General features: G+C 43.9%; 1 protein-coding gene across 3 annotated transcripts in view; it reads left to right on the top strand.

The window, feature by feature from the left end:
• Positions 1-26,827, top strand: part of crtc3 (CREB regulated transcription coactivator 3) — a 118,924-nt gene that overhangs the window by 82,497 nt on the left and 9,600 nt on the right. For all 3 annotated transcript variants that reach the window (XM_061664388.1, XM_061664379.1, XM_061664370.1), the window contains 4 exons: positions 4,140-4,375; positions 4,756-4,929; positions 5,054-5,137; positions 26,520-26,727. In XM_061664388.1, the coding sequence (XP_061520372.1) occupies positions 4,140-4,375; positions 4,756-4,929; positions 5,054-5,137; positions 26,520-26,727 (702 nt within the window). The remainder of the gene's footprint in view (positions 1-4,139; positions 4,376-4,755; positions 4,930-5,053; positions 5,138-26,519; positions 26,728-26,827) is intronic.

The following is a 26,827-nucleotide window of genomic DNA, read 5'->3' as shown; positions in this document are numbered from 1 at the left end:
GGTGTGAGAGTACCCGGTCAAATCCCGGACGAGCCCCAATGAGAAAGCCATCCCTGAACTTTTCTGGCAATTGTCATGTGGTGGCCCATGTGACAAAACCAGGTTTAATGTTTTGCTCGTTGGTCTCGTGGCATGATTCTCAAAAAGGAGTCAAGAAAAGCATTTTGGGGCTCGTTGGTCTTGGGGCATGATTCTCGCTTGGGGTGCGAGAGATCCCCGGTTCAAATCCCAGAGGAGCCCCAATGAGAAAGCCATCCCTGTCCTTTTCTGGCAATTGTCATGTGGTGGCCCATGTGACAAAACGGGGATGACTTTTTGCTCGTTGGTCTCGTGGCATGATTCTCAAAAAGGGGTCAAGGAAGACATTGTGTGGCTTGTTGGTCTTGGGGCATGGTTCTCGCTTTGGGTGTGAGAGGTCCCAGTTTCAAATCCTGGATGAGCCCCCATATTAAGGCCCTCTCTGACCTTTTCTGGCAATTGTCATGTGGTGGCCCATGTGACAAACTGGGGTTAACATTTTGCTCGTTGGTCTCGTGGCATGATGTTCAAAAAAGGGGTCAATGAAGAGGTTGCTTGGCTCGTTGGTCTAGGGGCATGGTTCTCGCTTAGGGTGCGACAGGTTCCAGGTTCAAATCCTGGATGAGCCCATATATTAAGGCCCTCTCTGACCTTTTCTGGCAATTGTCATGTGGTGGCCCATGTGACAAAACGAGTTGACTTTTTGTTAGTTGGTCTCATGGCATGATTCTCAAAAAAGGGTCAAGAAAGGTATTTTGTGGCTCGTTGGTCTAGGGGCATGATTCTCGCTTAGGGTGCGAAGTTGGTTTTTAAGCATCTCTGTCGGATTATTAGCATATTCTTCTGTGAGGTGTTTAATATTTGTTCTTGTGTTTTCTTACACGAAGGGTATGATATGATTTGACCTCTAAATAGAGCTTTCCCTGTTTTCCACAGCAGAGATGGGGATATGGTTGGGGAGTCGTTGAATTTCAAAAACTCGTCCCATTCCCTCACGAAAGAATCAAACTCCGGGTCCTTCAATAGGGAGGTGTTGAAGCGCCATGTTGGTAGGGGTCCCAAAGTTGACTAAATTTTTAGATTGAGAGAAATTGGTACATGGTCACTGATGATGGTTGGATGTATTTTGGAGGTAGTTCTTTCAGCTGCGGAATTGTTTCAAAGAAAAAAAAATTTTCTTGAGAAAGAGTGGTGACCCGACAAGAAAAATGTGTCATCTCTTTTTGTACGGTTTTTCAGCCTCCTTGTCAGCAAGACCAAAGTCGTCCGTATACTGCTCGTCTATTGGGGCATTGTCGCTGATTGCTGTTTTTGAGATTTGAGCGATCTATTAGGGGATTTAGCGGAAGGTTAAAATCACCTCCCATGATAATTGTAGAATTGCCTGACAAGTGTGAAAAGAGCATGTGAAAAAAGGCTGGATCATCTTTATTAGGAGCGTATACATTGACAATTGTGTAAAGTTGTTAAATATTGTAGCCTATATAGTTATGTATCGGCCTTCTGGATCTGCTACTGTACTATTTATTGTGAAAAGTAGTCTTTTATGGACTAGTATTGAGACTCCTCTGTCTACTGTTATAAAAGGCCAAGATAGCCTGAGTGAAATTAGTCAATGTGGCATTTTTCTTGACTCAGTAAGGTGCGTTTCTTGTAATAGAAGGAAGTCTGATTTAAATTAAGTGATATAATCCATAATTGTAATTCTCTTTGCCTGCGATCGAATGCCATTGGCATTCCATGACACAAAAGTTAAGTGTGACATATAATGAGTGCGTGTATCATGATTTTAAATAGACTGGGTACTATGTATTCCTTGTTGTTGTTTTTTTTTTTACAGTTTTTGGAAGATTTTTTTGTCCTATAACTTCGTATGAAATAAAGATTGAGTTTTATCTGCCAAATATTTTACTTTGAATATGAAGTTTGTCTGCAACAAATGGTGGCTGACTAAACAGGTAATTTCTTTTACATAATTTTAAAAGACATAATGGAAACATGTTCAAATAAAAGTAAAGCATAACAACAGGCATGCACGTGTTTACATGTATTCTGTTTTTTGACTTTTCATAAATAAATGTTTGTAAATAAATGAATGTAACAGCAGCATACCTTTAACTTTAATATCATCATACATGGAGGGGTCGGGGGCGTTGGGTTGAGGAAAGAAACACCTTGTTTTATTTGAATATAAAACGCTTATTTGTCAACCAACAAGCAGAATGTGATTGTAGTAACGATGTAGCTGCTTTCAAAACACGCAATGCATAAAATTACAATTTAGTACTTGGAATCTTGTACAATTTTACAATAGCAAAACAGAATGTATATGCATACATTGTTTGTGGACAAAGGAGATAATGGAGTTGAGTTATGCTTACTAAAATTTGCTTGGGGGAAAACAAAACAAAAAAACGGTGTGTGCTGCAGTTTTTGTTCGCGGCGTAATCCTAAACTGAGAATATCCTGACTGTTCGTAGGCTTTGCCCAGCAGGGAATGGCTTTTCCAAGCGAAAATGCTCACAAATAAAACAAAAAGAGCACTGAATGCGAGATGCCATTACGCCAGCCGGAGTGGCATCACTCGCGCGGGAAAGGATCAGCAGTTTCTGAAATGTCATTGCCTCTCATGCTAGAAGATTGTCTCTCGCAATTAAATGTCCATACTTTTGATACTTCAGTCATTTGAGGGACTGTATTCTCAATATCGGGAATTTTTGCCAAACTGCATGTTGATAAGCCACAAAGATTTTGGGAGAATGTCCTATGGACCGACGAGACAAAACTTTTTGGCAAGGCACATCAGCTCTATGTTCATAGATGCAAAAATGAACCATACCAAGAAAAGAACACTGTACTTACTGTGAAACATGGAGGGGGCTCTGTTATGCTCTAGGACTGCTTAGCTGCCTCTGGCACAGGGTGTCTTAAATCTGTGCAGGGTACAATAAAATCTCAAGACTATTAAGGTTTTCTAGAGAGAAATGTGGTGCCCATTGTCTCAGTTGCAGGTCACAGGTCTTACAACAGGATATAATGACCCAAAACACAGCTAAAAACACGCCAGAATGGCTAAAGAGCAAAACATTGGAAAATTCTGAGATGGCCTTCGATGAGCCCTGATCTAAATCTTAGATGGAAGGAGTTAATACTATGGAAGGAGCTAAAATCATGCCATCTGGAGAAAGCACCCTTCAAACCTGAAACATCTTGAGCAGTTTGCGCTTGAAGAGTTGGCTTAAAATACCTGCTAAGAGGTGTAGAAATCTCATTGAACAGAAAAGGTTCAAAAGGTTGTGCAACAAAATATTAAGTTAAGGGTACCAGCATTTTTGTCCAGACCTGTTTCATGTGTTTTTTTTTTTTAAATAATTTGGTTGAACCACAATTCTCTCTGTGAATGATCTCTCTGTCTCAAAAGTTCCAAAGTTGTACTTTGGCTGCCATGTCTGCTCCCTATGCGTTTCTGTCGTTTTTATCTGTGTGGTTAAGCACAACAGGACCTTTTGACCCATTGGTTCCTACAATTCTCTCAGTTTGTCTCTGTTTTCTGAATTTGGCTCTGTTACTCTCCTCCCACAATAAAGAGCCCTCATGACAAGAATATAGGCTGGTGATTTTGGCTTGGCTGTAGAACGAATGCTGTAAATATAAGAAAATGTATTCAACTGTAGCATCAACAATTTCTCTTGGATTCGAAAAGCCTTCAGTTACCCAGGTTTTCATGGCTTTAATAAATCATTTTTCTACCAAGCAATACAGCTTGGTTGAGTTTGACAATCAATTTTGTGCCATTGTCAAAATTTCTGAAGCATACCACTTTTGGGGTTCCCAACATTAATGAGTGGTGCATTAAGAACACAAATTGCAAGAGTGTTCAAAGCTGTTGATTGTTGTTGTTACGTGCTCCTAATGAAATTCCTCATTTGTTGAATATCATTGGTGTGTGACACAGTGCCACCCTGACATGGCCTCATTATATTTACATATCTGATGCAGCTGGTCCATCTGCCCAAGACACACTCTCTAGCACTTGAAGGAAACATGACTCAGTTCAGCCCGTTGAATCTTTTGAATCTGGCTAATCAATGATTTGATGTCTTTTATGTGTTTGTTTGCAGGCCGCTCCTCTTCTCTGAGTAATCCCACAATTCAAGCTTCCCTCAACAACTGTCAGCTTCAGTCTTCTCTCAGCAATCCCTCCATAAATTCTTCTCTGCGCCTTTCTGGTAACTCCCCTCGGCGAAGACCAGCACCCATCAGCCCGCTCACCCTTTCTCCTGGCGCTGAGCCGCGTCGGGGCGTGTCTAAGCAGTTGTCTCCCACCATGTCTCCATCATTGTCCCCTATCACACAGGTACATATACCAAGCATTTTAATAAATACAGTGGCAATGTAACAACATATTTACTTGATTCAATATACTGAAATAAAACAGCGTAATTAAACAAAGAAGATGTGTACATAGATGTAAAGTCCTCCAGCCTTTGTGTACAAATATCTACCAATGCAAAAAACAGTGTATAACATTATTTCTGATGTGAAAATATGTTTGAGAGAGTCAGACCTCAAAGACCATTACAGTGACCATTACTCTTGACAAACTAGTACATTTGTGTCGTTCTGAGCCTCGAAACCTTCTGTGTGGGGACCACCATGAACCAATGGACCCCCTATTTAAGTCTTAATTAACTTAAACCACTCGTGAGCCAATCTGGCATTCTTTGTATTATATAGGGAATTCCTTTAGATACCAGCAACACACCAAGGGAGCCACCCCCTCCTTATCCACTCTACCAGCAATCGCAGCATGCAGTGGACCAGGCGCGTCACTGCCAGCAGCAGCACCAACATCAACATCAGCCTGTTCCCCCTCTGCAAAGCATTGCACTGGACTTTAACCCAAGCCAAGTGAGTGCCAGGAAAACAGTCTCCATCCACATATTTACAATATTAAAGACATACTACATGTCAGTTTTCATTGTACAATTAAAGAATAATGACTTTTACTTTCCAATTTTAACATTCTTTAAAGCACAACAATATGGCAGCACTCTTCAGTGACTCATTCATGGAGCAACAATTCTCCAGTTGCCACAACAAAACCCTCCGGTACCAGGTAGGTCTAGGTTCATTGACACTAGTGGTGTAATTATTCATTTTAGCAATGGTTCAATTCATATCACGATTCATGGTTACCGATTCGATTGAAGAACGATATTGGTTAATTTAGAACAATACGATCCAAAACAATTCAGTGACTTTTTAGCCACAAATTCATCAAGTGTGACTGTGAAATAAAAAGACCAGCATACAGGACAGTCCAGGTGAAATTTCCTAGATTCCTGTTGTTTCTTGTAAGGGAACCAGGTAAAATTAATAATGGTTATTAAATATAAAGATTTTCTTAATTTACTTGTATTGCTTTGCAATAAAACAAAGGGGAAAGGGTATAACAACAACTTACTGTTATTTATATTATCTCAAGTAAGAGTTTACTTGTTCTGACAGTTTTTTCCAGAAAAATATATGTTCAATTGTTGTTACAATTATGAGGGGGTCCTTTAAAAAATGTATCCACTGCAAGGTGTCCCTGGTTGGAGAATCCCTGTTCTAAACAATCAAATACTAATTGCTAGAAATGAAGCACTCCTCTTTTTGTGTCACAAAGTAGCGGCGAGCAAGCTAAACTAAGCTAGCAACCTTGATAGGCTTCAACGTGCAGGGTGAGTGCTGCGATACGCACACGCTATCCTTACTAATCTGCAATCCACCAGACATACTGACATCTTAAACCAATAAAAGTGCTTACAAAGCAACACAAACACATACTGTGGTGTCTCATCCAACCACTAGGGGCAGTACGGAAAGGATTGACTAGATGTGGGGTGTAGTAGAAAAGGAAACAAGGAAGAAAAATGATGATGGATGAAGAAAGTCCCATTTTGCTAATTGTGTGCTTACTGAAAAATAAAGCGAAGTTAAAGGAATTACAAACGTTCTTGGAAATATAACACATACACGTCTCCAAATAAAGTCTGCCGTGTTATTTCCTAGTATCAATACAATTGAATTATCTTTTAAAACAAGCTAAATTGATATATTTTTGTTTGGCGAACTTGCCAAGCACGGATTCATCCAGTTGGATCATAAGAATATAAATCGATACATCGATATAATTAATGAATCGTTAAAACACTAATTGACACACACTGGAGCTGTTAATGTATAACAGCATTGAGGTTAAAAACATCTGTGAATATTATTCATTCATCTTCCTCACAAGGGTCGCGGGCGTGCTGGAGCCTATCCCAGCAATCTTCGGGCGAGAGGCGGGGTACACCCTGAACTGGTCGCCAGCCAATCGCAGGGCACATATAAACAAACACATACACATTCAGACCTACGGGCAATGTAGAGTCTTCAATCAACCTACTATGCATGTTTTTGGGATGTGGGAGGAAACCGGAGTACCCAGAGAAAACCCACGCAGGCATGGGGAGAACCTGCAAACTCCACACAGGTGGGGCCGGGATTTGAACCCCGGTCCTCAGAACTGTGAGACAGATGTGCTAACCAGTCGGTCACCGTGCCACCTCTGTGAATATTAATTGTAAAAAATAGTCATCAGTGTAAGTTTAAAGTTGAAGTGATGCAGGCATGTGCGTGGTGACTGGCGTTTGGGTGACTGACTGGGGTACACCTATGACTTCATCCATCCATCCACTTTCTGAGCCGCTTTTCCTCACTAGGGTCGCGGGCATGCTGGAGCCTATCCCAGCTGTCATCGGGCAGGAGGCGGGGTACACCCTGAACTGGTTGCCAGCCAATCGCAGGGCACATATAAACAAACAACCATTCGGACTCACAGTCATGCCTCCGGGCAATTTAGAGTCTCCAATTCATGCATGTTTTTGGGATGTGGGAGGAAACCGGAGTGCCCGGAGAAAACCCACGCAGACACGGGGAGAACATGCAAACTCCACACAGGCGGGGCCGGCGATTGAACCCGAGTCCTCAGAACTGTGAGGCTGATGCTCTAACCAGTCGCCCACCGTGCCGCCTCACCTATGACTTGTCACCAGTCAATCCAAATAACTATTATCACTATTACTATTATCACAATTACTATTATCATGTTTTGTTTCTCTGTTGTAAACGCAGTTGACAGCTGGTCAGTTGGTTCGGTACAAAGTTATTTTGAGTTAGATATCCATCCATCCATCCATCCATTTTCTACCGCTTATCCGAGGTCGGGTCGCGGGGGCAGTAGCTTTAGCAGGGACGTCAAGACTTCCCTCTCCCCAGCCACTTCATCCAGCTCTTCCGGGGGGAAGAGCTGGATGAAGCGGCTTAGCTCCTTCTTTACCACAACGGATCGATACAAAGTCCGCATCACTGAAGACGCTGCACCGATCTGCCTGTCGATCTTCCGTTCCATTCTTCCCTCACTCGTGAACAAGACCCCAAGATACTTGAACTCCTCCACTTGGGGCAGGATCTCATCCCCGACCCAGAGAAGGCACGCCACCCTTTTCCGACTGAGGACCATGGTATCAGATTTGGAGGTGCTGATTCTCATCCCAGCCGCTTCACACTCAGCTGCGAACTGCTCCAGTGAGAGTTGGAGGTCATGGCTTGATGAAGCCAACAGAACCACATCATCTGCAAAAAGCAGAGATGCAATACTGAGGCCACCAAACCGGACCCTCTCTACGCCTCTGCTGCGCCTTGAAATTCTGTCCATAAAAGTTATGAACAGAATCGGTGAGACAGGGCAGCCTTGGCGGAGTCCAACCCTCACCGGAAAAGAGTCCTTACTGCCGGATATGCGGACCAAACGCTTACTCCTGTCGTACAGAGACCAAACAGCCCATATCAGGGGGTTCGGTACCCCATACTCCCGAAGCACCCGCCACAGGACACCCCGAGGGACACGGTCGAACGCCTTCTCCAAGTCCACAAAACACATGTAGACTGGTTGGGCGAACTCCCATGCACCCTCGAGGACCCTGCTAAGAGTGTAGAGCTGGTCCACTGTTCCACGGCCAGGACGAAAACCACACTGCTCCTCCTAAATCTGAGATTCAACTTCCTGACGGACCCTCCTCTCCAGCACCCATGAATAGACCTTACCAGGGAGGCTGAGGAGTGCGATCCTCTTTTAGTTGGAACACACCCTAAGGTCCCCCTTCTTAAAAAGGGGGACCAGCACCCCAGTCTGCCAATCCAGAGGCACTGTCCCCGATGTCCACGCGATGTTGCAGAGGCGTGTTAAACAGGACAGTCCTACAACATCCAGAGCTTTGAGGAACTCCGGGTGAATCTCATCCACCCCGGGGCCCTGCCACTGAGAAGCTTTTTAACCACCTCGGTGACCTCAACCCCAGAGATAGGAGTGCCCGCCACAGAGAACCCAAACTCTGCTCCCTCATGAGAAGGCGTGTCGGTGGAATTGAGGAGGTCTTCAAAGTATTTTCCCCACCGGCTCACAACGTCCTGTGTCAAGGTCAGCAGCGCCCCAACCCCACTATACACAGTGTTGATGGTGCACTGCTTTCCCCTCCTGAGATGCCGGATGGTGGACCAGAATTTTTCTTGAAGCCGTCCGGAAGTCTTTCTCCATGGCCTCACCGAACTCCTCCCATGCCCGAGTTTTTGCTTCAGCGACCACCAAAGCTGCATTCCGCTTGGCCAGCCGGTACCCATCAGCTGCCTCAGGAGTCCCACAGGCCAAAATGGCCCGATAGGACTCCCCCGCCTTCCCCGGAACAAGAGCAAAGTTCTGTCGGAGGTGGGAATTGAAACTCCTTCTGACAGGGGATTCCGCCAGATTCCGCCCAGTAGACCCTCACAATACGTTTGGGCCTGCCACGTCGGACCGGCATCTTCCCCCACCATCGGAGCCAACTCACCACCAGGTGGTGATCAGTTGACAGCTCCGCCCCTGTCTTCACCTGAGTTTCCAAGACATGCGGTCGCAAGTCCGATGACATGACTACAAAGTCGATCATCGAACAGCGACCTAGGGTGTCCTGGTGCCAAGTGCACGTGTGGACACCCTTATGCATGAACATGGTGTTCGTTATGGACAAGCCGTGATGAGCACAGAAGTCTAATAACAGAACACCGCTCGGGTTCTTATCGGAGGGGCCGTTCCTCCCAATCACGCCCTTCCAGGTCTCACTGTCATTGCTCACGTGAGCCTTGAAGTCCCCCAGCAGAACGATGGATTCCCCAGTGGGAGCGCTCTCCAGCACCCCCTCCAAGGACTCCAAAAAGGGTGGGTAATCTGAACTGCTGTTTGGTGCATAGGCACAAACAACAGTCAGGACCCGTCCCCCCACCCGAAGGCGGAGGGAGGCTACCCTCTCATCCACCGGGGTGTACCCCAACGTACAGGCGCCGAGCCGGGGAGCAATAAGTATAGCCACACCTGCTCGGCGCCTCTCACCGTGGGCAACTCCAGAGTGGAAGAGAGTCCAACCCCTCTCGAGAGGACTGGTACCAGAGGGCAAGCTGTGCGTGGAGGCGAGTCCGACTGTCTAGTCGGAACTTCTCAACCTCACACTCCTTCCCTGCCAGAGAGGTGACATTCTACGTCTCTAGAGCCAGGTTCTGTAGTCGGGGATCGGATCACCAAGGTCCCCGCCTTCGGCCACCGCCCAGCTCGCACTGCACCCGACCCCTATGGCCCCTCCCACAGGTGGTGAGCCCATGGGAAGGGGGACCCAGGTTACTCTTTCGAGCTGTTCCCGGCCGGGCCCCATGGGTGCAGGCCCGGCCACCAGGCTCATTCCTTCGAGCCCCACCTCCAGGCCTGGCTCCAGAGGGGGGCCCCGGTGACCCGCGTTCGGGCAAGGGAAACCGGAGTCCATATTTTGTCTTCTTCATAAGGGCTCTTTGAGCCGTCCTTTGTCTGGTCCCACACCTAGGACCTGTTTGCCATGGGTGACCCTACCAGGGGCGTGAAGCCCCAGACAACTTAGCTCCGACGATCACTGGGACACACAAATCCCTCCACCACAATAAGGTGACGGCTCAAGCATGGTAGTTTAACTGAAGACTCTAAAATTGCCCCTAGGTGTAGAGTAGTGTAAATTGTTTGGTTCTCCCTAAGAGAATGCATTTCCTCATCTAATGCATTGACCTACTCACTTGATTTATGATTTTACAGCTTCTGTGAAAGAAACGGGTATGTTACTCATGATTTTATAATAGTAGTCTGTTACTCTGGATATGATCATTATTCTCATCATACATGTCGTCATTCTGATATCTGTATCTGTCTGGCATCCTCCTCTCTTTAGAGGGTAATGTCTAGGCTCAGGCTCACATTGGACCTCTACTGGCTGTGATTGGTGGTGCCTCACTTCAGGCTGGTGGCTCACCTCAGGCTGATGTGCTATTTATGTCAGTCTGTCTCTGTTGCTCGACTCCCTTGTTTGTCACAAATGTTATCAAGCTGTGCTTCTATACTTTACTAGTTTTAGGAAAGTACACATTGTATGCAGGACTCTTTTTATAATATCCAATGAAAACACATTTTTCACACCTTAGATTAGATTGTTTTGTCTTGTTTGTAAGCATAACACTTTAACCCAAATCTCTGCATTCTAGTCAGGTTGGGCCATGTGCCTGTCAATGCTTGGATTGGTGTCTTCATTGTGCGGTTACTGAAACATCTATTTCTCACCACAACGGCAGTCTCGTCTACATAAGTTCACAATTGCACAGTTTAGATTTGATTAATATGCACCGTGCCATATAAAAAAAAAAAAGTGTGTGCCAATTGCACTCAGCAGTGCCATTCTAGTGAGGAGAGTAAGGTGCTGATGTTTCTTGTCTGTGTTTATTTAGTCGAGCCTGGAAACTTTCCCCCGTATATTCAGTACCATTATCAGATCTCCAACATTTCAATTATCCATATGGGACTATCAGCTATAACTTCCCTGTAGCAAGTGCTGTGTCCCTTTTTTTCTGTAGGAAATAGACAAACACTGCACTAAAAAAGTCATCAGTGACAGTATCTGTGACCATCTCTTGACTCTGGTTGGATTGGTCCTGCAAAATCTGTGTGCACTAGCTCTCGAGGTGTTTTAGGTGTAACATCACGATCTCTGTTTCTAGTCTGGAAAAAAAATCCTCCTTAGTGCAAACTTCACTGTGTATAGTGGGGATGGGGGAGGTTTATTTATTGGAGCTTTAAGTTTCATACCTTCAACAACATTTATAACCTCTAGAACAGGGTTGGGCTAACTTTTTGGCTCAGTGCCCACATTGACTTTTAAAATTTGACAGGCGGGCCAAGCCAGAACCAGATATTTACAAATATATATATATATATATATATATATATATATATATATATATATATATATATATATATATATATATATATATATATATATATATATATATTAAAAAGCATTGCAGTGTTAATACTTAGATTTACTTTTAATGGGAACAGTGTTGTTTTGTTGATCACCTTTTTTTGCCTGTGTATTGAAGTCTGGTATTTGTTTATGTTGTAGCAATTCTCAGAACATATCTGAGGTGTTCAGAATCAGAATCATCTTTATTTGCCAAGTATGTCCAAAACACACAAGGAATTTGTCTCCGGTAGTTGGAGCCACTCTAGTACAACAGACAGTCAATTTACAGAACACTTTGGAGACATAAAGACATTAACAAAAAACAATTGTGCAAAAAGATGCAGAGTCCTCTAGCACTTAGAGCAGTTTGAATGACTAATATTGCAATAGTCCGGTGCAATGACCATTGCGTCGTCACTCAGCTGGGATCTGTAGGATGTTTTGTTGGTGTTCATCACACTAAAAGTCTGTTCACACACATATGTAGAGCCAAACACCACCAGCATCCTCTGTGCCATCTTCCGGATTTTTGGAAATTTGTCTGCGCAAAACTCATCCAGTTTGAGAGTTGAACTTCTCTTTTATGACAGTATCACATTGGAGATCAATCAGTTCCATCTGCAGCTCCCGTGGCGCTATTTCAGGGTATTGTGTGACTGAATCTTAGATAGAATTTTGTCAGATAAAGGTGTTTTGCTGAGATAGAATTTTGTCAGATAAAGGTGTTTTGCTGAGCCTGCAAGCCTGATTTTAACCACTGAGCCGTAGCCATCAGTTCCTGCGTTGATTGGCTGTTAGCATAATCAGCATGCTTGGTAGAAAGCTCAATGGTTTCTTAACAAATTAAGACATACAGCCTTTGACCGGACTTCAGTGAAAACGTATTTAGTAGTCCATTCTACATTAAACACTCGGCACTCACTATCAACTTTTCTTTTCTTTGGCCCACTCATAGTTGACGAAGGGTTCAGAACGGTAGCAAAGTAAACCGAACAGCCAAAGTCAAAGTCAATGTATCACTGTACCTACGGCACTACCTGATGGAACCACTGGGCATTACAGGACAACCTGGTGGAACCACTGGAAATTACCGCACAATCTGGTGGAACCACTCGGCATTACAGGACAAGGTCAAATGAATGTAGTCATGATTTTGATATAATTTGGGCGATTCTGTACCAATCTTTAGCGGGCCAGATTGAAATGATCAACGGGCCAGATGTGGTGCGTGGGCTGTAGTTTGCCCATCCATGCTCGAGAATCAGATGTCAACAACATTACAATGCCCCAGAATTTCATGCCATATTTGCATATCTAAACTTCCCATATATCGATCATCACATTCATCTCTCTGCTGCGCTCTGCTACCCCCTTGCATCTTGTGCCGTCAGTCAGCTCCATGCATCGTCTCGGTTTGGAACTCCTTATCAAACCTTTTAAACTTATCTGTCACAATATGCAAGGTTGCCCCGCAGTGGACCATCAGGCCTCCCACGTTTACTCGCTCACTCAGAAGGCATACTCTGGGCCTTCCATCTCGCCGGTGACTTGGCCTGTGCAGTCTCGGTCTGTGATATGGATTGCAAATGGTTAAAGGACTCGCCAAGTCCTTCAGAAGCATAGTTACCAGTAGTCCATCACTTGACTTTTCACCAGCATTTCTGTAAGCTGTGATAGCACACTTTCGCTCTCAGACTTGTGGAATTATGTTAATTCGGTATAAAAGCTGATTAACGAGGATCTCCTTTACCTTGGTAGTACTCTCTGAAAATGGTAGCAGTCTCTGAAAACGCCTTTTGCCCATCGTCGGCTGCCTCTTGCATGACCAGCGATAGACTTTTGTCATCTAAAAATTCAGTATATGCTTTGGTGTTCTTGACTTCATCCACTCGCAGCTCTTATGCGACTTCAAGCCTTTTAGACAAAGGTGGCCTAAAAATGTTGCTTCTCATATTTGATAGCTTTTTTCGTCTCCATCAAACGAGAGGCGAGACCACCGGCTTGTATCTGCCATTGGTCTACTCATGGTGCATGGTACTGTGGCGAAGACGTGGTCAAAACTTTCTCTGAGTTAGTCTGATTACGTCTGGGTTGCTCTGGGCCCATAACCTGTTAACAGAGTAGCCATGCAGCGGCTTGGTGAACCAAAAACCAAAAAAGAGATATAGCACCAAAATATTAGATGAAAGGGAAAAACATGAAGCAGAGACTTTATGCTGTTTGCTGTTATTTGAAAACAATTAATAATTGCTTTATGCTGTTTGCTGTTATTTGAAAACAATTAATAATTGGGAGCACAAACGTAACAGAACCAATCGATTTATTTTATGTAACTTAGTATAATGTGTGTTTGCCTCATTCCTTTCATGACACAAGTTGTCACACCTCGGAAACGACGGGTCAGGCACTGCGCTCCTCCTCACCCACAATTCCCAAATAAAGTGGCCTTCCCTTTTACAACAAGCTGGAGGGATCCCCCTTCCAGTTTAACCAGGCTGCAATGGCTGTAGTAGTAACTATTTCTAGTTCAGTTTTATTTCTGTAAAGTCTTTGTATTTTCAAATCATCACTTCTATAGCATTAATAGGAAATCACAATGTCCCATCCTATATTTTTAGAACAGGCCTAGTGGCTACCCATGTGGACCTTGGGGGCTATCTGGTGCCTGCAGACACCATGTTGGTGACTCCTGATGCAGTCAAACGCCTTCTCAAAGACCACAATGCTCATGTAGACTTGTTGAGAGAACTCTGATATACCCTTTAGAATGAGAATCCTCTTTATTTGCCAAGTATGTCAAAAACACACAAGGAAGTTATCTCTGTTGGTTGGAGCTGCTTTAGTACAACAATACAAAGCAATTTTGACAAAAAATACTTTTGAGACATAAAAACACGCTTCGGAGAGTCACTTAGCAATAAAAGGTTACCAGTAATGTGGTAATGCTGATAAAATTACAGTTGTGCAAATGATGCAGAATGCTCTAACAATTTAATGGCAAGAGGGAAGAAGCTGTTGTAATGTCTGCTTGTTGTAGTTTGCATTGATCGATCGCGGCTACCTGAGGGACGAGGTGGTGACCAGGATATGGAGGGGCCAAAAGGATTTTGCATGCTCTTGTCTTAGTTCTGGCAGCGTGGAAGTCCTCAATGGTTGGTAGGGGGTACAGATGATTTTTCCAGCAGTCCTGATCGGTCCGCTCTGTGTAGTTAGAAGCCCGGAATCATTATGGTGCCATCGGGGACGCATTCCCATAGCCATGTCTCCATGAAGCAGAGGGCAGCGGAATGTCCAAAGTCTTTACTGGTCTTTGTGAGAAGATGAAGCTCATCCATTTTGTTGGGTAGAGAGCGTAGATTTGCCAGGTGAATTGATGGGAGCGGCATTCGAAATCCTCTCTTCCAGAGCTTGACCTGCACTCTGGCTCGCTTCCCACTGTGGCGTCGCCTCCATGCGCCATAGATCAGAGCCTCTCCGCAGGGGAGTAACTCTGAGAAAAAAAATTTAAAAGTTGCTGAAAGAAAGTCTGGAGTAGACTCTCTGTTTAGCAAGTCTTCCTTTGTGTAATGAAGTCACGTAATGTCTCCAAAGACGAACGAACAATACAAAAACATAGACAGGACTAGAGACGCTGATCCACTGTTCCACGGCCAGGACGTAAACCTGTTACGTTTCTAGTGTGTACATTCCTCAGTGAAGGTTGAAAAGAAAAAAGAAAAAAATCTGCCTCACAAACTGGTATCTCCACTTCTTGATGGAGTATGTTTCAGGTGTTCTCCAGCATGCTTGCGACCTTTCCTATTTCCTTTGGATTGAACAATGCTGAATCGAAAAACAAAAAGAATGTTCTAAGTTTTACAATGATTGAGTCTTTAAATAAGAGACATGAAAAATACTCAGCAACAAAGGAAATTTCCCTGTGCGCGTCCTCAAACACCGCAAAGCCACACTGTTTTCAGAGTCTGGAACAAGGAGATGACACTGTTCAACACATTGTGATTACTGTGTTTAGCTGTGCTATTTCGTATTCTGTTAAAGGTCAGAGGAGAAAGTTGTTAAAATGTTTCTTGATAACTCTAGAACCCATTTACAAACCACATCTGGCATTTTGAAGTGATTATGTAGCAGATATACAGTTAAATCAAAACATATGCTGCAGAATGTGCCTTCTGCTTTTTGCATCTAGCGCCTTCCTGTCTTCGGCTTTATCCAGCACTGTGACGTCACACGAGCCAAACAGCGTGTTCATTCGGCGTTGTGTGCTGTTGTTCCATGCTGCTGTTCCCGCCCTTGTATATTTGTTGTCGTATGATTTAGCGACGTCACGATGGTTTATTGTGTGGCATTTGATTGTACAAATGGTTCAGGCAATGGCAAGAGTTTTTTAGGGGGGGGCTTTCCATTTGAAAAAGGAATACGTGACCTATGGATAGGGAAAGTCATTCAACAGGGGAAGAAACGTCATCAGCTATGGGTGCCTAACAAGTATTCCAAACTCCGTGCTGATCACTTCGAACCGGCGTGTTTTGAGAAAGACTTGGAAGAAAGCATTGGATACACCTGTAAAGGCTAAACCAGCTGCGGTGCAAACTATTTTTCCTACGGCCATCAGGACCTCAACCGCCAGCAAGCGAACTAAATCTCGCAGCCGCCATGGTGCAGCCGGAAAGCAGCGCACACAAGTGAGGATTTCCTTGTATATACCTACGATTCTATTACGGTTATTATACACTGGGCAGTATGGACGAAAAAGACCCACGCAGTACGGCCATCTGTACTTTTGCCTATATGACAAGCCAACACACACAGCAAAGACTTTCTGTGCAGCGTGTTATAACGCTACTCGAGCGAGGGGCACACAATATATATACTGCATACTATGTAAAAGCTTGTGCCGTGTCACTGAAAGTGGGTACGGAAAGTATTCAGACCCCCTTAAATTTTTCACTCTTTGTTATATTACAGCCATTTTGCTAAAATCATTTAAGATCAGTTTTTTTCCTCATTAATGTACACACAGCACCCCACATTGACAGAAACAAATGGAATTGTAGAAATCTTTGCAGATTTATTAAAAAAGAAAAACTGAAATATCAAACAGCCATAAGTATTCAGACCCTTTGCTGTGACACACGTATGTTAAACTCAGGTGCTGTCCATTTGTTCTGATCATCCTTGAGATGGTTCTACACCTTTATTGCAGTCCAGCTGTTTTTGATTATACTGATTGGACTTGATTGGGAAAGCCACACACCTTTCTATAGCTTATAGCTCACAGTGCATGTCAGAGTAAATGAGAATCAGGAGGTCAAAGGAACTGCCTGAAGAGCTCAGAGACAGAATTGTGGCAAGGCACCGATCTGGCCAAGGTTACAATAAAATTTCTGCTGCACTGAAGGTTCCTAAGAGCACAGTGGCCATCCTTCTATCAGTGGTGTACTGATAGAAGGATGGATCGGTGACAAAGGTCAGCCTTGGAGGAGTCCAACCCTCACCGGAAACGAGTCCGACTTACTGCCAGCAATGCGGCTCAAAACTCTGACACTGGTCGTACAGGGACCAAAACAGCCCATATCAGGGGGTTCAGTACCCCACACTCCCAAAGCACCCCCCACAGGACTCCCCGAGAGACGCGGTCGAACGCCTTCTCCAAATCCACAAAACGCATGTAGACTGGTTGGCCAAACTCCCATGCACCCTCGAGGACCCTGCCGAGGGTGTAGAGCTGGTCCACTGTTCCACGGCCAGGACGAAAACCACACTGGTACTCCTGAATATGAGATTCGACTTCCCCACGGACCCTCCGCTCCAGCTCCCCTGAATAGACCTTACCAGGGAGGCTGGGGAGTGTGATCGCCCTGTCATTGGAACACATCCTCCGGTCCCCCTTCTTAAAAAGGAGGAACACCACCCCAGTTTGCCAAGCCAGAGGCACTGTCCACGATGTCCATGCGATGTTGCAGAGACGTGTCAACCAGGACAGCCCCAGAACATCCAAAGCCTTTAGGAACTCCGGGTGACTCTCATCCACCCCCGGGGCCTTGCCACCGAGGAGCTTTTTAACCACCTCGGTGACCTCAATCCCAGAGATAGGAGAGCCTGCCTCAGAGACCCCAGACTCTACTTCCTCATGGGAAGGTGTGTTGGTGGAATTGAGTTCTTTGAAATATTCTCCCCACCAACTCAACGTCCCGAGTCGAGGTCAGCAGCGCCCCATCCCCACTATACACAGTGTTGATGGTGTACTGCTTCTCTCTCCTGAGACGCCAGATGGTGGACCAGAATTTCCATGAAGCCATCCGGAAGTCTTTCTGCATGGCTTAACTGAAGTCCTCCCACGCCTGGGTTTTGCTTCAGCGACCACCAAAACTGCATTCCAGTTGGCTAGCCCATCAGCTGCCTCAGGAGTCCCACAGGGCGAAAATGCTCGATAGGACTCCTTCTTCAGCTTGATGGCATTCCTCACTGTTGGTGCCCACCAACTGGTTCGGGGATTGCCGCTACAACAGGCACCGACCACCTTACGGGCACAGTTCCGGTCGGCCGTCTTAGCAATGGAGGAGCAAAACATGGTCCACTCGGACTCAATGTCCCCCGCCTCCCACGAGATGTGGGTTCTGCCGTAGGTGGGAGTTGAAACTGCTTCTGACAGGGGATTCTGCCAGACGTTCCCAGCAAAACCTCTCAATACGTTTGTGCCTGCCAGGTCGAACCGGCATCTTCCCCCACCATCGGAGCCAACTCACCACCAGGTAGTGATCAGTAGTTGACAGCTCCGCCTCTCTCTTCAACCCAGTGTCCAAGACATGCGGCCGCAAGTCCGACGACATGACTACAAAGTTGATTATCGAACTGCGACCTTGGGTGGCCTGGTGCCAAGTGCCACTATGGACAGCCTTATGCTTGAACATGGTGTTCGTAATGAACAATCCGTGATGACCACAAAAGTCTACTCTGAACTGCTGTTTGGTGCGTAGGCACCAAACAACAGTCCCCCCACCCAAAGGCCTCTCGTCCACCGGGGTGAACCCCAATGTACAGGCGCAAAGCTGGGGGGCAATAAGTATACCCACATATGCTCGGCATCTCTCACTGTAGGCAATTCCACAGTTGAAGAAAGTGCAACCCCTCTCAAGAGGACTGGCACCAGACCACAAGCTATGGGTGGAGGCGAGCTCGACTATCTAGTCGGAACGTATCAACCTCACACACCATCTCGGGCTCCTTCCCTGCCAGAAAGGTGACATTCCACATCCCTTGAGCCAGCTTCTATAGCAGGGGATCGGCTCGCTAAGCTCCTTTCCTTCGGCCACCACCCAGCTCACACTGCACCTGACCCTGACGCGCCGTCCCACAGGTGGTGAGCCCATGGGATGGGGGACCCACGTTACAGCCCGAAAGGGCCCCATGGGTGCAGGCCCGACCACCATGATGTACCACATGGCAAATATTTGACTACCTTTTTATGAAATAGGATAAACTATATTTTCAGGCTATATGCATTTATAGGTCATGTAGTTCTGATTCTACAGAGCCGTTCACATTTAGTGTGTGATGCAAAAACATTGAAATGGTGTAATTCCCGAAATTTTTTAATTGAAGTGTGCAATCTTAAAATAAGAAAAAAAAGTCTGTTCTGGATTTTATGCAAACGCTTGTGACCTTGAAAATTTACTTTTTTTAAATTTGAGATACATTTTCTAATGCAAAATTTGCTGATCAAGATAATTTTTTTCTTTTTAGGCTTAAAATAAGATATATTTACCTTAAACGGCTTTTTTTCTTTTTTTTTTACTTTCCTATAAATCCATTTTTTGCAGTGGGTAGAAAAGGAGGCACACGCAACTAAACATGACAGTTTGCAAAGGTGGGAAATAACAAAAGTACTTGTACGTCGTTACTGTACTTAAGTAGATTTTTCAGGTACCTGTACTGTATTTTTCTGACAACTTTTTGCCTGTGTGGAGGTTGCATGTTCTCCCCGTGCCTACGTGGGTCTTCTCCGGGCACTCATGTGAGTGCGAATGGTTGTTTGTTTATTATGTGCCCTGCGATTGGCTGGCGACCAGTTCAGGGTGTACCCTGACTCTCGGCCCGAAGATAGCTGGGATAGGCTCCATCACGCCCGCGACCCTAGTGAGGATAAGTGGTAAAGAAAATGGATGGATGGATGGAAGTTAGCGATGAAACGCGTAAAAAGCACAACACAGAAAAACCGGAAGTCAGCATGTTCAGCACACACTGTAGACATCGTAGATACGACACTCCCTTTTGAGCGTGTGTCTATGCGATTAATTTGTACTGTATATAACTTTATTTCAAAACTACTAATACATTTTTGTCTTTTGGTTTAAGCCTCCGTTTTTATTTTTGTTTGTTATGATCATTGTTGCCCCCATAGAAAGCATGCCACTATGTATTTTATTCTTGGATTGAAAAATAATGTTTTACTTAAATACAGTTATTAGTGTCTACTTTTGTACTTTTATTGACGTAAGGGAGTGACTTTTACCAGCATAGTTTTTTCAGTTCTGTTACTTCAGTACTGAATACCAGTACTTTTGACAGTTTGTAATAGGTCGAAACACAACTTGGAGGCAGTCCTTAGTGGGACGGGAAGCCTATTTATTCCCCGGCATCTCACACACTCTGCCAACAAGATAATCCTTGTTTAATTGACCTACTGTCGAGTCCGTAAATATTGGCACATCAACACAGTTATCTTTATGGGCTTTAAACACCAGCACAATGGATTTGAAATGAAACAAACAAGATGTGCTTTAACGGCAGACTATCAGCTTTAATTTGAGAGCATTTACATCCGAATCAGGTGAACAGTGTAGAAGTTATAACTTTGTATATGTGCCTCCTACCTTTAAAGGGACCAAAAGTAATTAAATCAGAAATCAAACTTTCACTTGTTAAGAGTTGGTTGCAAATCCTTTGCAGTCAGTTGCATCTTGAAGTCTGGAACGCATAGACATCACCAGATGCTGGAATTCATTTCTGGTGATGCTCTGCCAGGCCTCTACTGCAACTGTCTTCAGTTTCTGCCTGTTCTTGGGGCATTTTTCCTTCAGTTTTGCCCTCAGAAAGTGAAGTTAGTAGTTCTTTACCCCAATTTTGTGGTTTATATATTTGTTTTTGTTATATTTAATGTTCTGTACTACAGATGGAAATTTCCCAAGTAACATTTTTGTACTTATCAGAGGAGTTTTAATGAAGCATACGTTTTATTTTACTCATATTTATGTTAAGAATAAATGGTACATTTACGTTACAATAAAATCAGTTTTTAGATTTACGTTTTCGACTTCTGCGTCAGGCGCCGTTGCTCCAATCCACCGTGATTACCACAGCGATGTTTGACTCAAGTTCACCAATCAAACGACACAAGAAAGTCACATGTCCGCACACAAAGTCTTCTATTGAGTTTCGCGGGCCAAACAAAGTGAGTCGTGTTTACATTGCAGACTACGAAAAATAACAGCTTTTAACATGCAGCGTAGTTTTGTCACTGCCCAAACTAGGTTTTGCTGTGCAACAGTGGAGTTTGAAATACTCCCTCTGCTTATTTTTAATGTTTGTTATTATTCGGATGTTTATTGCAAATGCAGCCGGACAGAAAAGGGTTTTGGGGACAGGGACAGAGTGGACAAGGGGACTAGGGGTGAGAACCACAGCAGAAAAATAGTGAGACAGTCTAGATCAGACATGCCCAAAGTCCGGCCCCCGGGCCAAATCCGGCCCGTGTTCTTATTTCCACTGGCCCGAAGCCTCTGTCATAAAACCAATAATATGTGGCCCGGCAGTACAAAATACACGCGCAATTTTATATTTCACCACAGGATGGCAGTAAACTTGTGGCTGAATTCTCGCGGGGCCGTTTTGCGCATGATCTGTGTTTTGCCCATTTCTAAAATGGCAACTGGAAGTAAGAAAAGGAAACTTGATAGCGAGGGCCGACGTTTCCAGGACAAATGGAAGTCTGAATATTTTTTCACTGAGTTTCGAAGCAACTGCGTCTGCCTAATTTGCCAAGAGACTGTGGCTGTGTTGAAGGAGTTCAATATAAAGAGGCACGACCAGACGGAACATGCTAATTACGACAAGTTAACTGGGAATGAACGCAGTGAAAAATTGAACCAACTGGAAGCTGGTTTAACGGCACAGCAACACTTTTTCACAAGAGCCAGTGAGTCGAATGAAAATACAACAAAGGCAAGCTATGAGGTGGCAACGTTGATTGCCAAGCACTGCAAACCTTTTACTGAGGGTGAATTTATTCAAGACTGTGTGATGAAAATGGTGGAGAACATTTGTCCTGAGAAAAAGCAACAGTTCGCCAATGTTTTCCTGACTCGTAGCACTGTGTCACGAAGGATCGAAGAAGTTTCTTCTGATATTAAGAGACAGTTGGACGCAAAAGGAGTGGAGATTGAATTTTTTTCGTGAGCCTGTGACGAAAGCACGGATGCATCCGACAGCGCTCAGTTACTGATTTTTTTTAGAGGAGTGGACAGTGAAATGTACATGCGTGAAGAGCTACTTGACCTCCAGAGCCTGAAGGACCAAACAAGAGGGAAAGATTTATTTGCTTCTGTTTGTTCCGCCGTACATGACATAAAATTAAAGTGGAATAAAATCACGGGGATTATTACGGATGGCGCACCTCCCATGGTTGGCGAGCACAGTGGATTATCAACCCTAGTGTGTCACGAAGTAAGCGAAGAAGGAGGTAAAGCTACAAAACTTCATTGTATTATTCACCAAAAAGTTCTGTGCGCCAAACCGTTTCCGTGGATCTCAGTGACGTTCCAGCCCACCTGCAGCTGGAGCTCATTGAGCTGCAGTGTGACACGGAGTGTCGCAGCCGGTACCAACAACTCCCTCTTGTCAACTTTTACCAGCAGCTGGATAAATACAGGTTCTAAGAGATTCGTACATTTGCTAAGAAAATGTTGAGCTTGTTTGGCTTGACATACTTGTGTGAGAAGACATTCTCAGTCACGAACATGAATAAGAACCGCGTGAGGACAAGACGAAGTGACTCCCACCTGCGTGACATCTTGCGCATTAAAACCACCGCTTTTGAGCCAGACCTGCGCCATTTACTGCAGTCAAGATCTCAGTATCACCCTTCACATTAATGCAAACATGTTGTTTGTTGATTCTGATGAATAAAGTTTGAGTTTGAGTCAAATTTCATAAAAATATTTTATTTTGCATTTCATTAATTTTTATTTTAACCTTCATTTATCCAGGTCAGGCAGTTATAAGATCTACCTAGCAGCAGACAGCATAGTAAAACAGTAAAATAAAAATACAAAAAAGCATTCCCTTCGTCGGTAGCATGTAAAATTAATGCTGGCCCGCATGACAATTTTTTTACGGCAATGTGGCCCCTGAGCCAAAAGGTTTGGGCACCCCTGGTCTAGATACAGTGGGGCAAAAAAGTATTGTCAGCCACCAGTTGTGTAGGTTCTCACACTTAAAAAGATGAAAGAGGCCTGTAATTTTCATCATAGGTATATCTCACCTATAAGAGGCAAAATGAGGGGGGGAAAATCTAGAAAATTAAAATTTTAAAGAATTTATTAGCAAATTATGGTGGAAAATGAGTATTTGGTCACTTACAAACAAGCAAGATTTCTGGCTCTCACAGACCTGTAACTTCTTCTTTAAAACCCTCATCTGTCCTCCACTTGTTACCCTTATTAATGGCACCTGTTTGAACTCGTTATCAGTATAAAAGATACCTGTCCACAATCTCAGTCACACTCCAAACTCCACTATGGCCAAGACCAAAGAGCTGTCAAAGGACACCAGAAACAAAATTGCAGAGCTGCACCAGGCTGGGAAGACTGAATCTACAATAGGTAAGCAGATTGGTGTGAAGAAATCAACTGTGGGAGCAATTATTAAAAAATGGAAGACGTACAAGACCACTGATAAACTCCCTCGATCTTGGGCTCCACGCAAGATCTCACCACATAGGGTCAAAATGATCAGAAGAACGGTGAGCAAAAATCCCACAACCACACGGGGGGACCGAGTGAATGACCTGCAGACAGCTGGGACCAAAGTAACAAAGGCTACCATCAGTAACACACTACGCCGCCAGGGACTCAAATTCTGCAGTGCCAGATGTGTCCCACTGCTTAAACCTGTATATGTCCAGGCTCCTCTGAAGTTTGTTAGAGAGCATTTGGATGATTCAGAAGAGGTTTGGGAGAAGGTCATATGGTCAGATGAAACCAAAATAGAATGTTTTGGTAAAAACTCAACTTTTCATGTTTGGAGGAGAAAGAATGCTGAGTTGCATCCAAAGAACACCATACCTACTGTTAAGCATGGGGGTGGAAACTTCATGCTTTGCGGGCTGTTTTTTTGCAAAGGGACCAGGACGATTGATCTGTGTAAAGGAAAGAATGAATGGGGTCATGTGTTGTGAGATTTTGAGTGAAAACCTCCTTCCATCAGCAGGGGCATTGAAGATGAAACGTGGCTCGGTCTTTCACCATGATGATGATCCCAAACACCATGCCCAGGCAACGAAGGAGTGGCTTTGTAAGAAGCATTTCAAGGTCCTGGAGTGGCCTAGCCAGTCTCCAGATCTCAACCCCATAGAAAATATTTTGAGGGAGTTGAAAGTCTGTGTTGCCTCTGTCATTGCTCATAAAGAGTATATAACAAAGTATTGAGATTAATTTTTGTTATTGATCAAATACTTATTTTCCACCATAATTTGCTAATAAATTCTTAAAAAATGTGATTTTCTCACCTATGATGAAAATTACAAGCCTCTCATCTTTTTAAGTGGGAGAACTTGCAAAATTGGTGGCTGACTAAATAATTTTTTGCCCCACTGTATTTGATAACCTGCGATTGGCTGGCGACCGGTTCAGGGTGTACCCCGCCTCCCTCCCGAAGATAGCTGGGATAGGCTCGAGCATCTCACGACCCTAGTGGGATAAACGGTAAAGAAAATGGATGGATGGATGGTATTTGATCACAAGTAACATTACAACAGTCAAATCATGTTATTATTTGTGGATGGTGGTCGGGGGGGACATCCGGTGAGGATATGCAATAACTAACCAGGCGAACAAGATGAGAGGACAGAAAAGGGCAGGACAGGATGTGGGAAATGAGCAAGGCAGTGGTACTGACGAGTGGTGCAGTGGAATTCGTTTTTGGACCTGTAAGAACCTGTGAGTTGATATGTTAGTATAACCTTGTAATAATAATAATAACAATAAGTGTTCCCAGCACAAGAAATTAAAGCCTATAGTGTGTCTATCGAACTCATTAGTGAATGAATGAATGAACACCGCATCACATGCATGTTAGTCAACTGATGTACGGAGTTGCTGAGACAAGGGACAAGAGTGGGGACGAGCCTGTCCAGCAGGGGACCCAACCTGTAAAAATTATTTTACAGCACAAAAACCTGGGATTTGAAAAGCAGTGTGTAGACTTTTATCCACTACAGCCTAGTTCCTGTTTTTATAATCTACCTGGAGAGCCTACGGTATTTTGCTGTTTAACAAGTAGGAACATTATAGTGTAAGACTATTTCTTGGTGCCGAATTTGCCTTTATTTGTTATTTTACAAAGATTTTATTTTGTAAAGATTTTATTTGTTTTAGATTAAGTGATATTGTTCAGCAATATGTAAATTTGCACAATCATATTTTTAGTTACTTTTATTTGATCTGACTTTCATAAAAACTAAATCAGAAGTTACTCACTAGTTACCCAGTACTCGAGTAATTTTTTCACTGAGTACTTTCTTACTCAAGTAATTATTATTAGGAAGACAAATTTTTACTTGAGTCATATTATTCTAAAGTAACATTACTCTTACTTGAGTACTATATTTGGCTACTCTACCCACCTCTGAATATTAGTGACAAGCGTTCTTGTTTTCTTGGGAAGAAACCCCTTCCATTTGTCTAGTTGAGGTTTTCCAATATTTATGCAATTTTTTTTTGCCATGAACTTCTCGACGACTCCCAAGATATTTGAGGCCTCCCCTTCCACATTGTAGGCCACTGGGAAGCCTGAGCTGACCACCACCATCATCAGAGCCTCCCTTTTCCTGCAGTTGACCCTGGCTGATGAAAAAAGTGCACTTGGTTTCGTGAAATAGCTGCCACGGGCGCTGGGAACATAGTGTAAGCGAAGCTTTAGAGCAAAACAAATAGCATGCATCAAATGGGTGCGTATGCAATATTTTTTATTAATATTTATCATAGTACAGCAATTTCTCATTTCCCAGATGTTACAGTCCAGAACCTCCTACACACAATCCCCGCAATAGATGAAATCTGTGAAATATCGATCAAATTATTTATTTGACTACTTATATACATATAATGTCAATAAGTGATACTTTGAAGAGATGCAAGTATTCTATTTGCACACGTGAGGTCACCATCCACTTACACTACACGGGCACGTCTATAAAAGATGGGTGTGCTCTGCTTGAGTGACATGAACAACAACCCTAGACATGGTGTAAACGGGTGATTTCCTGACTAAAGCATTAGGCACTGGGAAGTAGGGCCGGCAGATCTTGCTGCTTTCAAGAATTTTTTGCGGTGCTCTTTTTAACTACAGCACTGTAGTTGGAGAAAATCAAGCTAAGCATTGCTCTTTACTTGCATTTGTTCCTGTCCGTATTGTTTTGAATGTGTGCACAAGCCATACATCGAGCTAGGTTGGTATTTGCACATGTATTTCATCAACCTCTGCTTGTGTGTTAAACAGTGGCATTCCCGTCATGTTCACTGAATCACTAAGCAACTTGGTGACTTGCCAAATGTATGAGTAGAAATTACTCTAACGTTTCTTTTTTCTTTTTTTGCAAAGTAAAAGAGCCCATTTGTCATTATGTGAGTTATTGCTGCCACATTGCAGACAAAAAGCTAATAATGCTAACTGGATGAATAATTGCACTGCATAGATCAATAATAATAAAAAAAATCTGCAATATGTGAACTGCAATATAGAAATGGATTACTGGAAGTGATTGTGACAGGGGTTGTGTTCTTTAGAAAACATGAATACTGAGGCACTTTGTTTTCTTCTTTTTATCATCTCTTCCCATCTGCCGGCTAGTTGGACCAGTTCAGTCTGCTGGAAAATGCGATGAGCTCCACAGCGGGTGGATCTTGCTTCGACCCTTCGTCATCGTCTTTGTACTCCTCCCAGGCGGCCCTCACAGGGCTGAGGGGCAGCCATGGCAACCTGCATAACCCCATGCAAATGGCTTCAAACATGCTGTACTCCAATTGCACTGGAGGGTTGCCCAACATCATACTCACTGGTGAGTGTCCACCTGTTTCTCCGGAAATTAACAGAATGAAACTACAACACAAGAGGACAGTCTGGAAAATAGGATGGTTTATTGCCAAAAGTGTTTTTAT

This window comes from Phycodurus eques, chromosome 2 (assembly GCF_024500275.1).
Source record: "Phycodurus eques isolate BA_2022a chromosome 2, UOR_Pequ_1.1, whole genome shotgun sequence".
NCBI classification, from domain to species: Eukaryota; Metazoa; Chordata; class Actinopteri; order Syngnathiformes; family Syngnathidae; genus Phycodurus; species Phycodurus eques.
The sequence above is the reverse complement of the archived record's forward strand: the minus strand, read 5'-3'. Positions and strand labels throughout refer to the sequence as shown.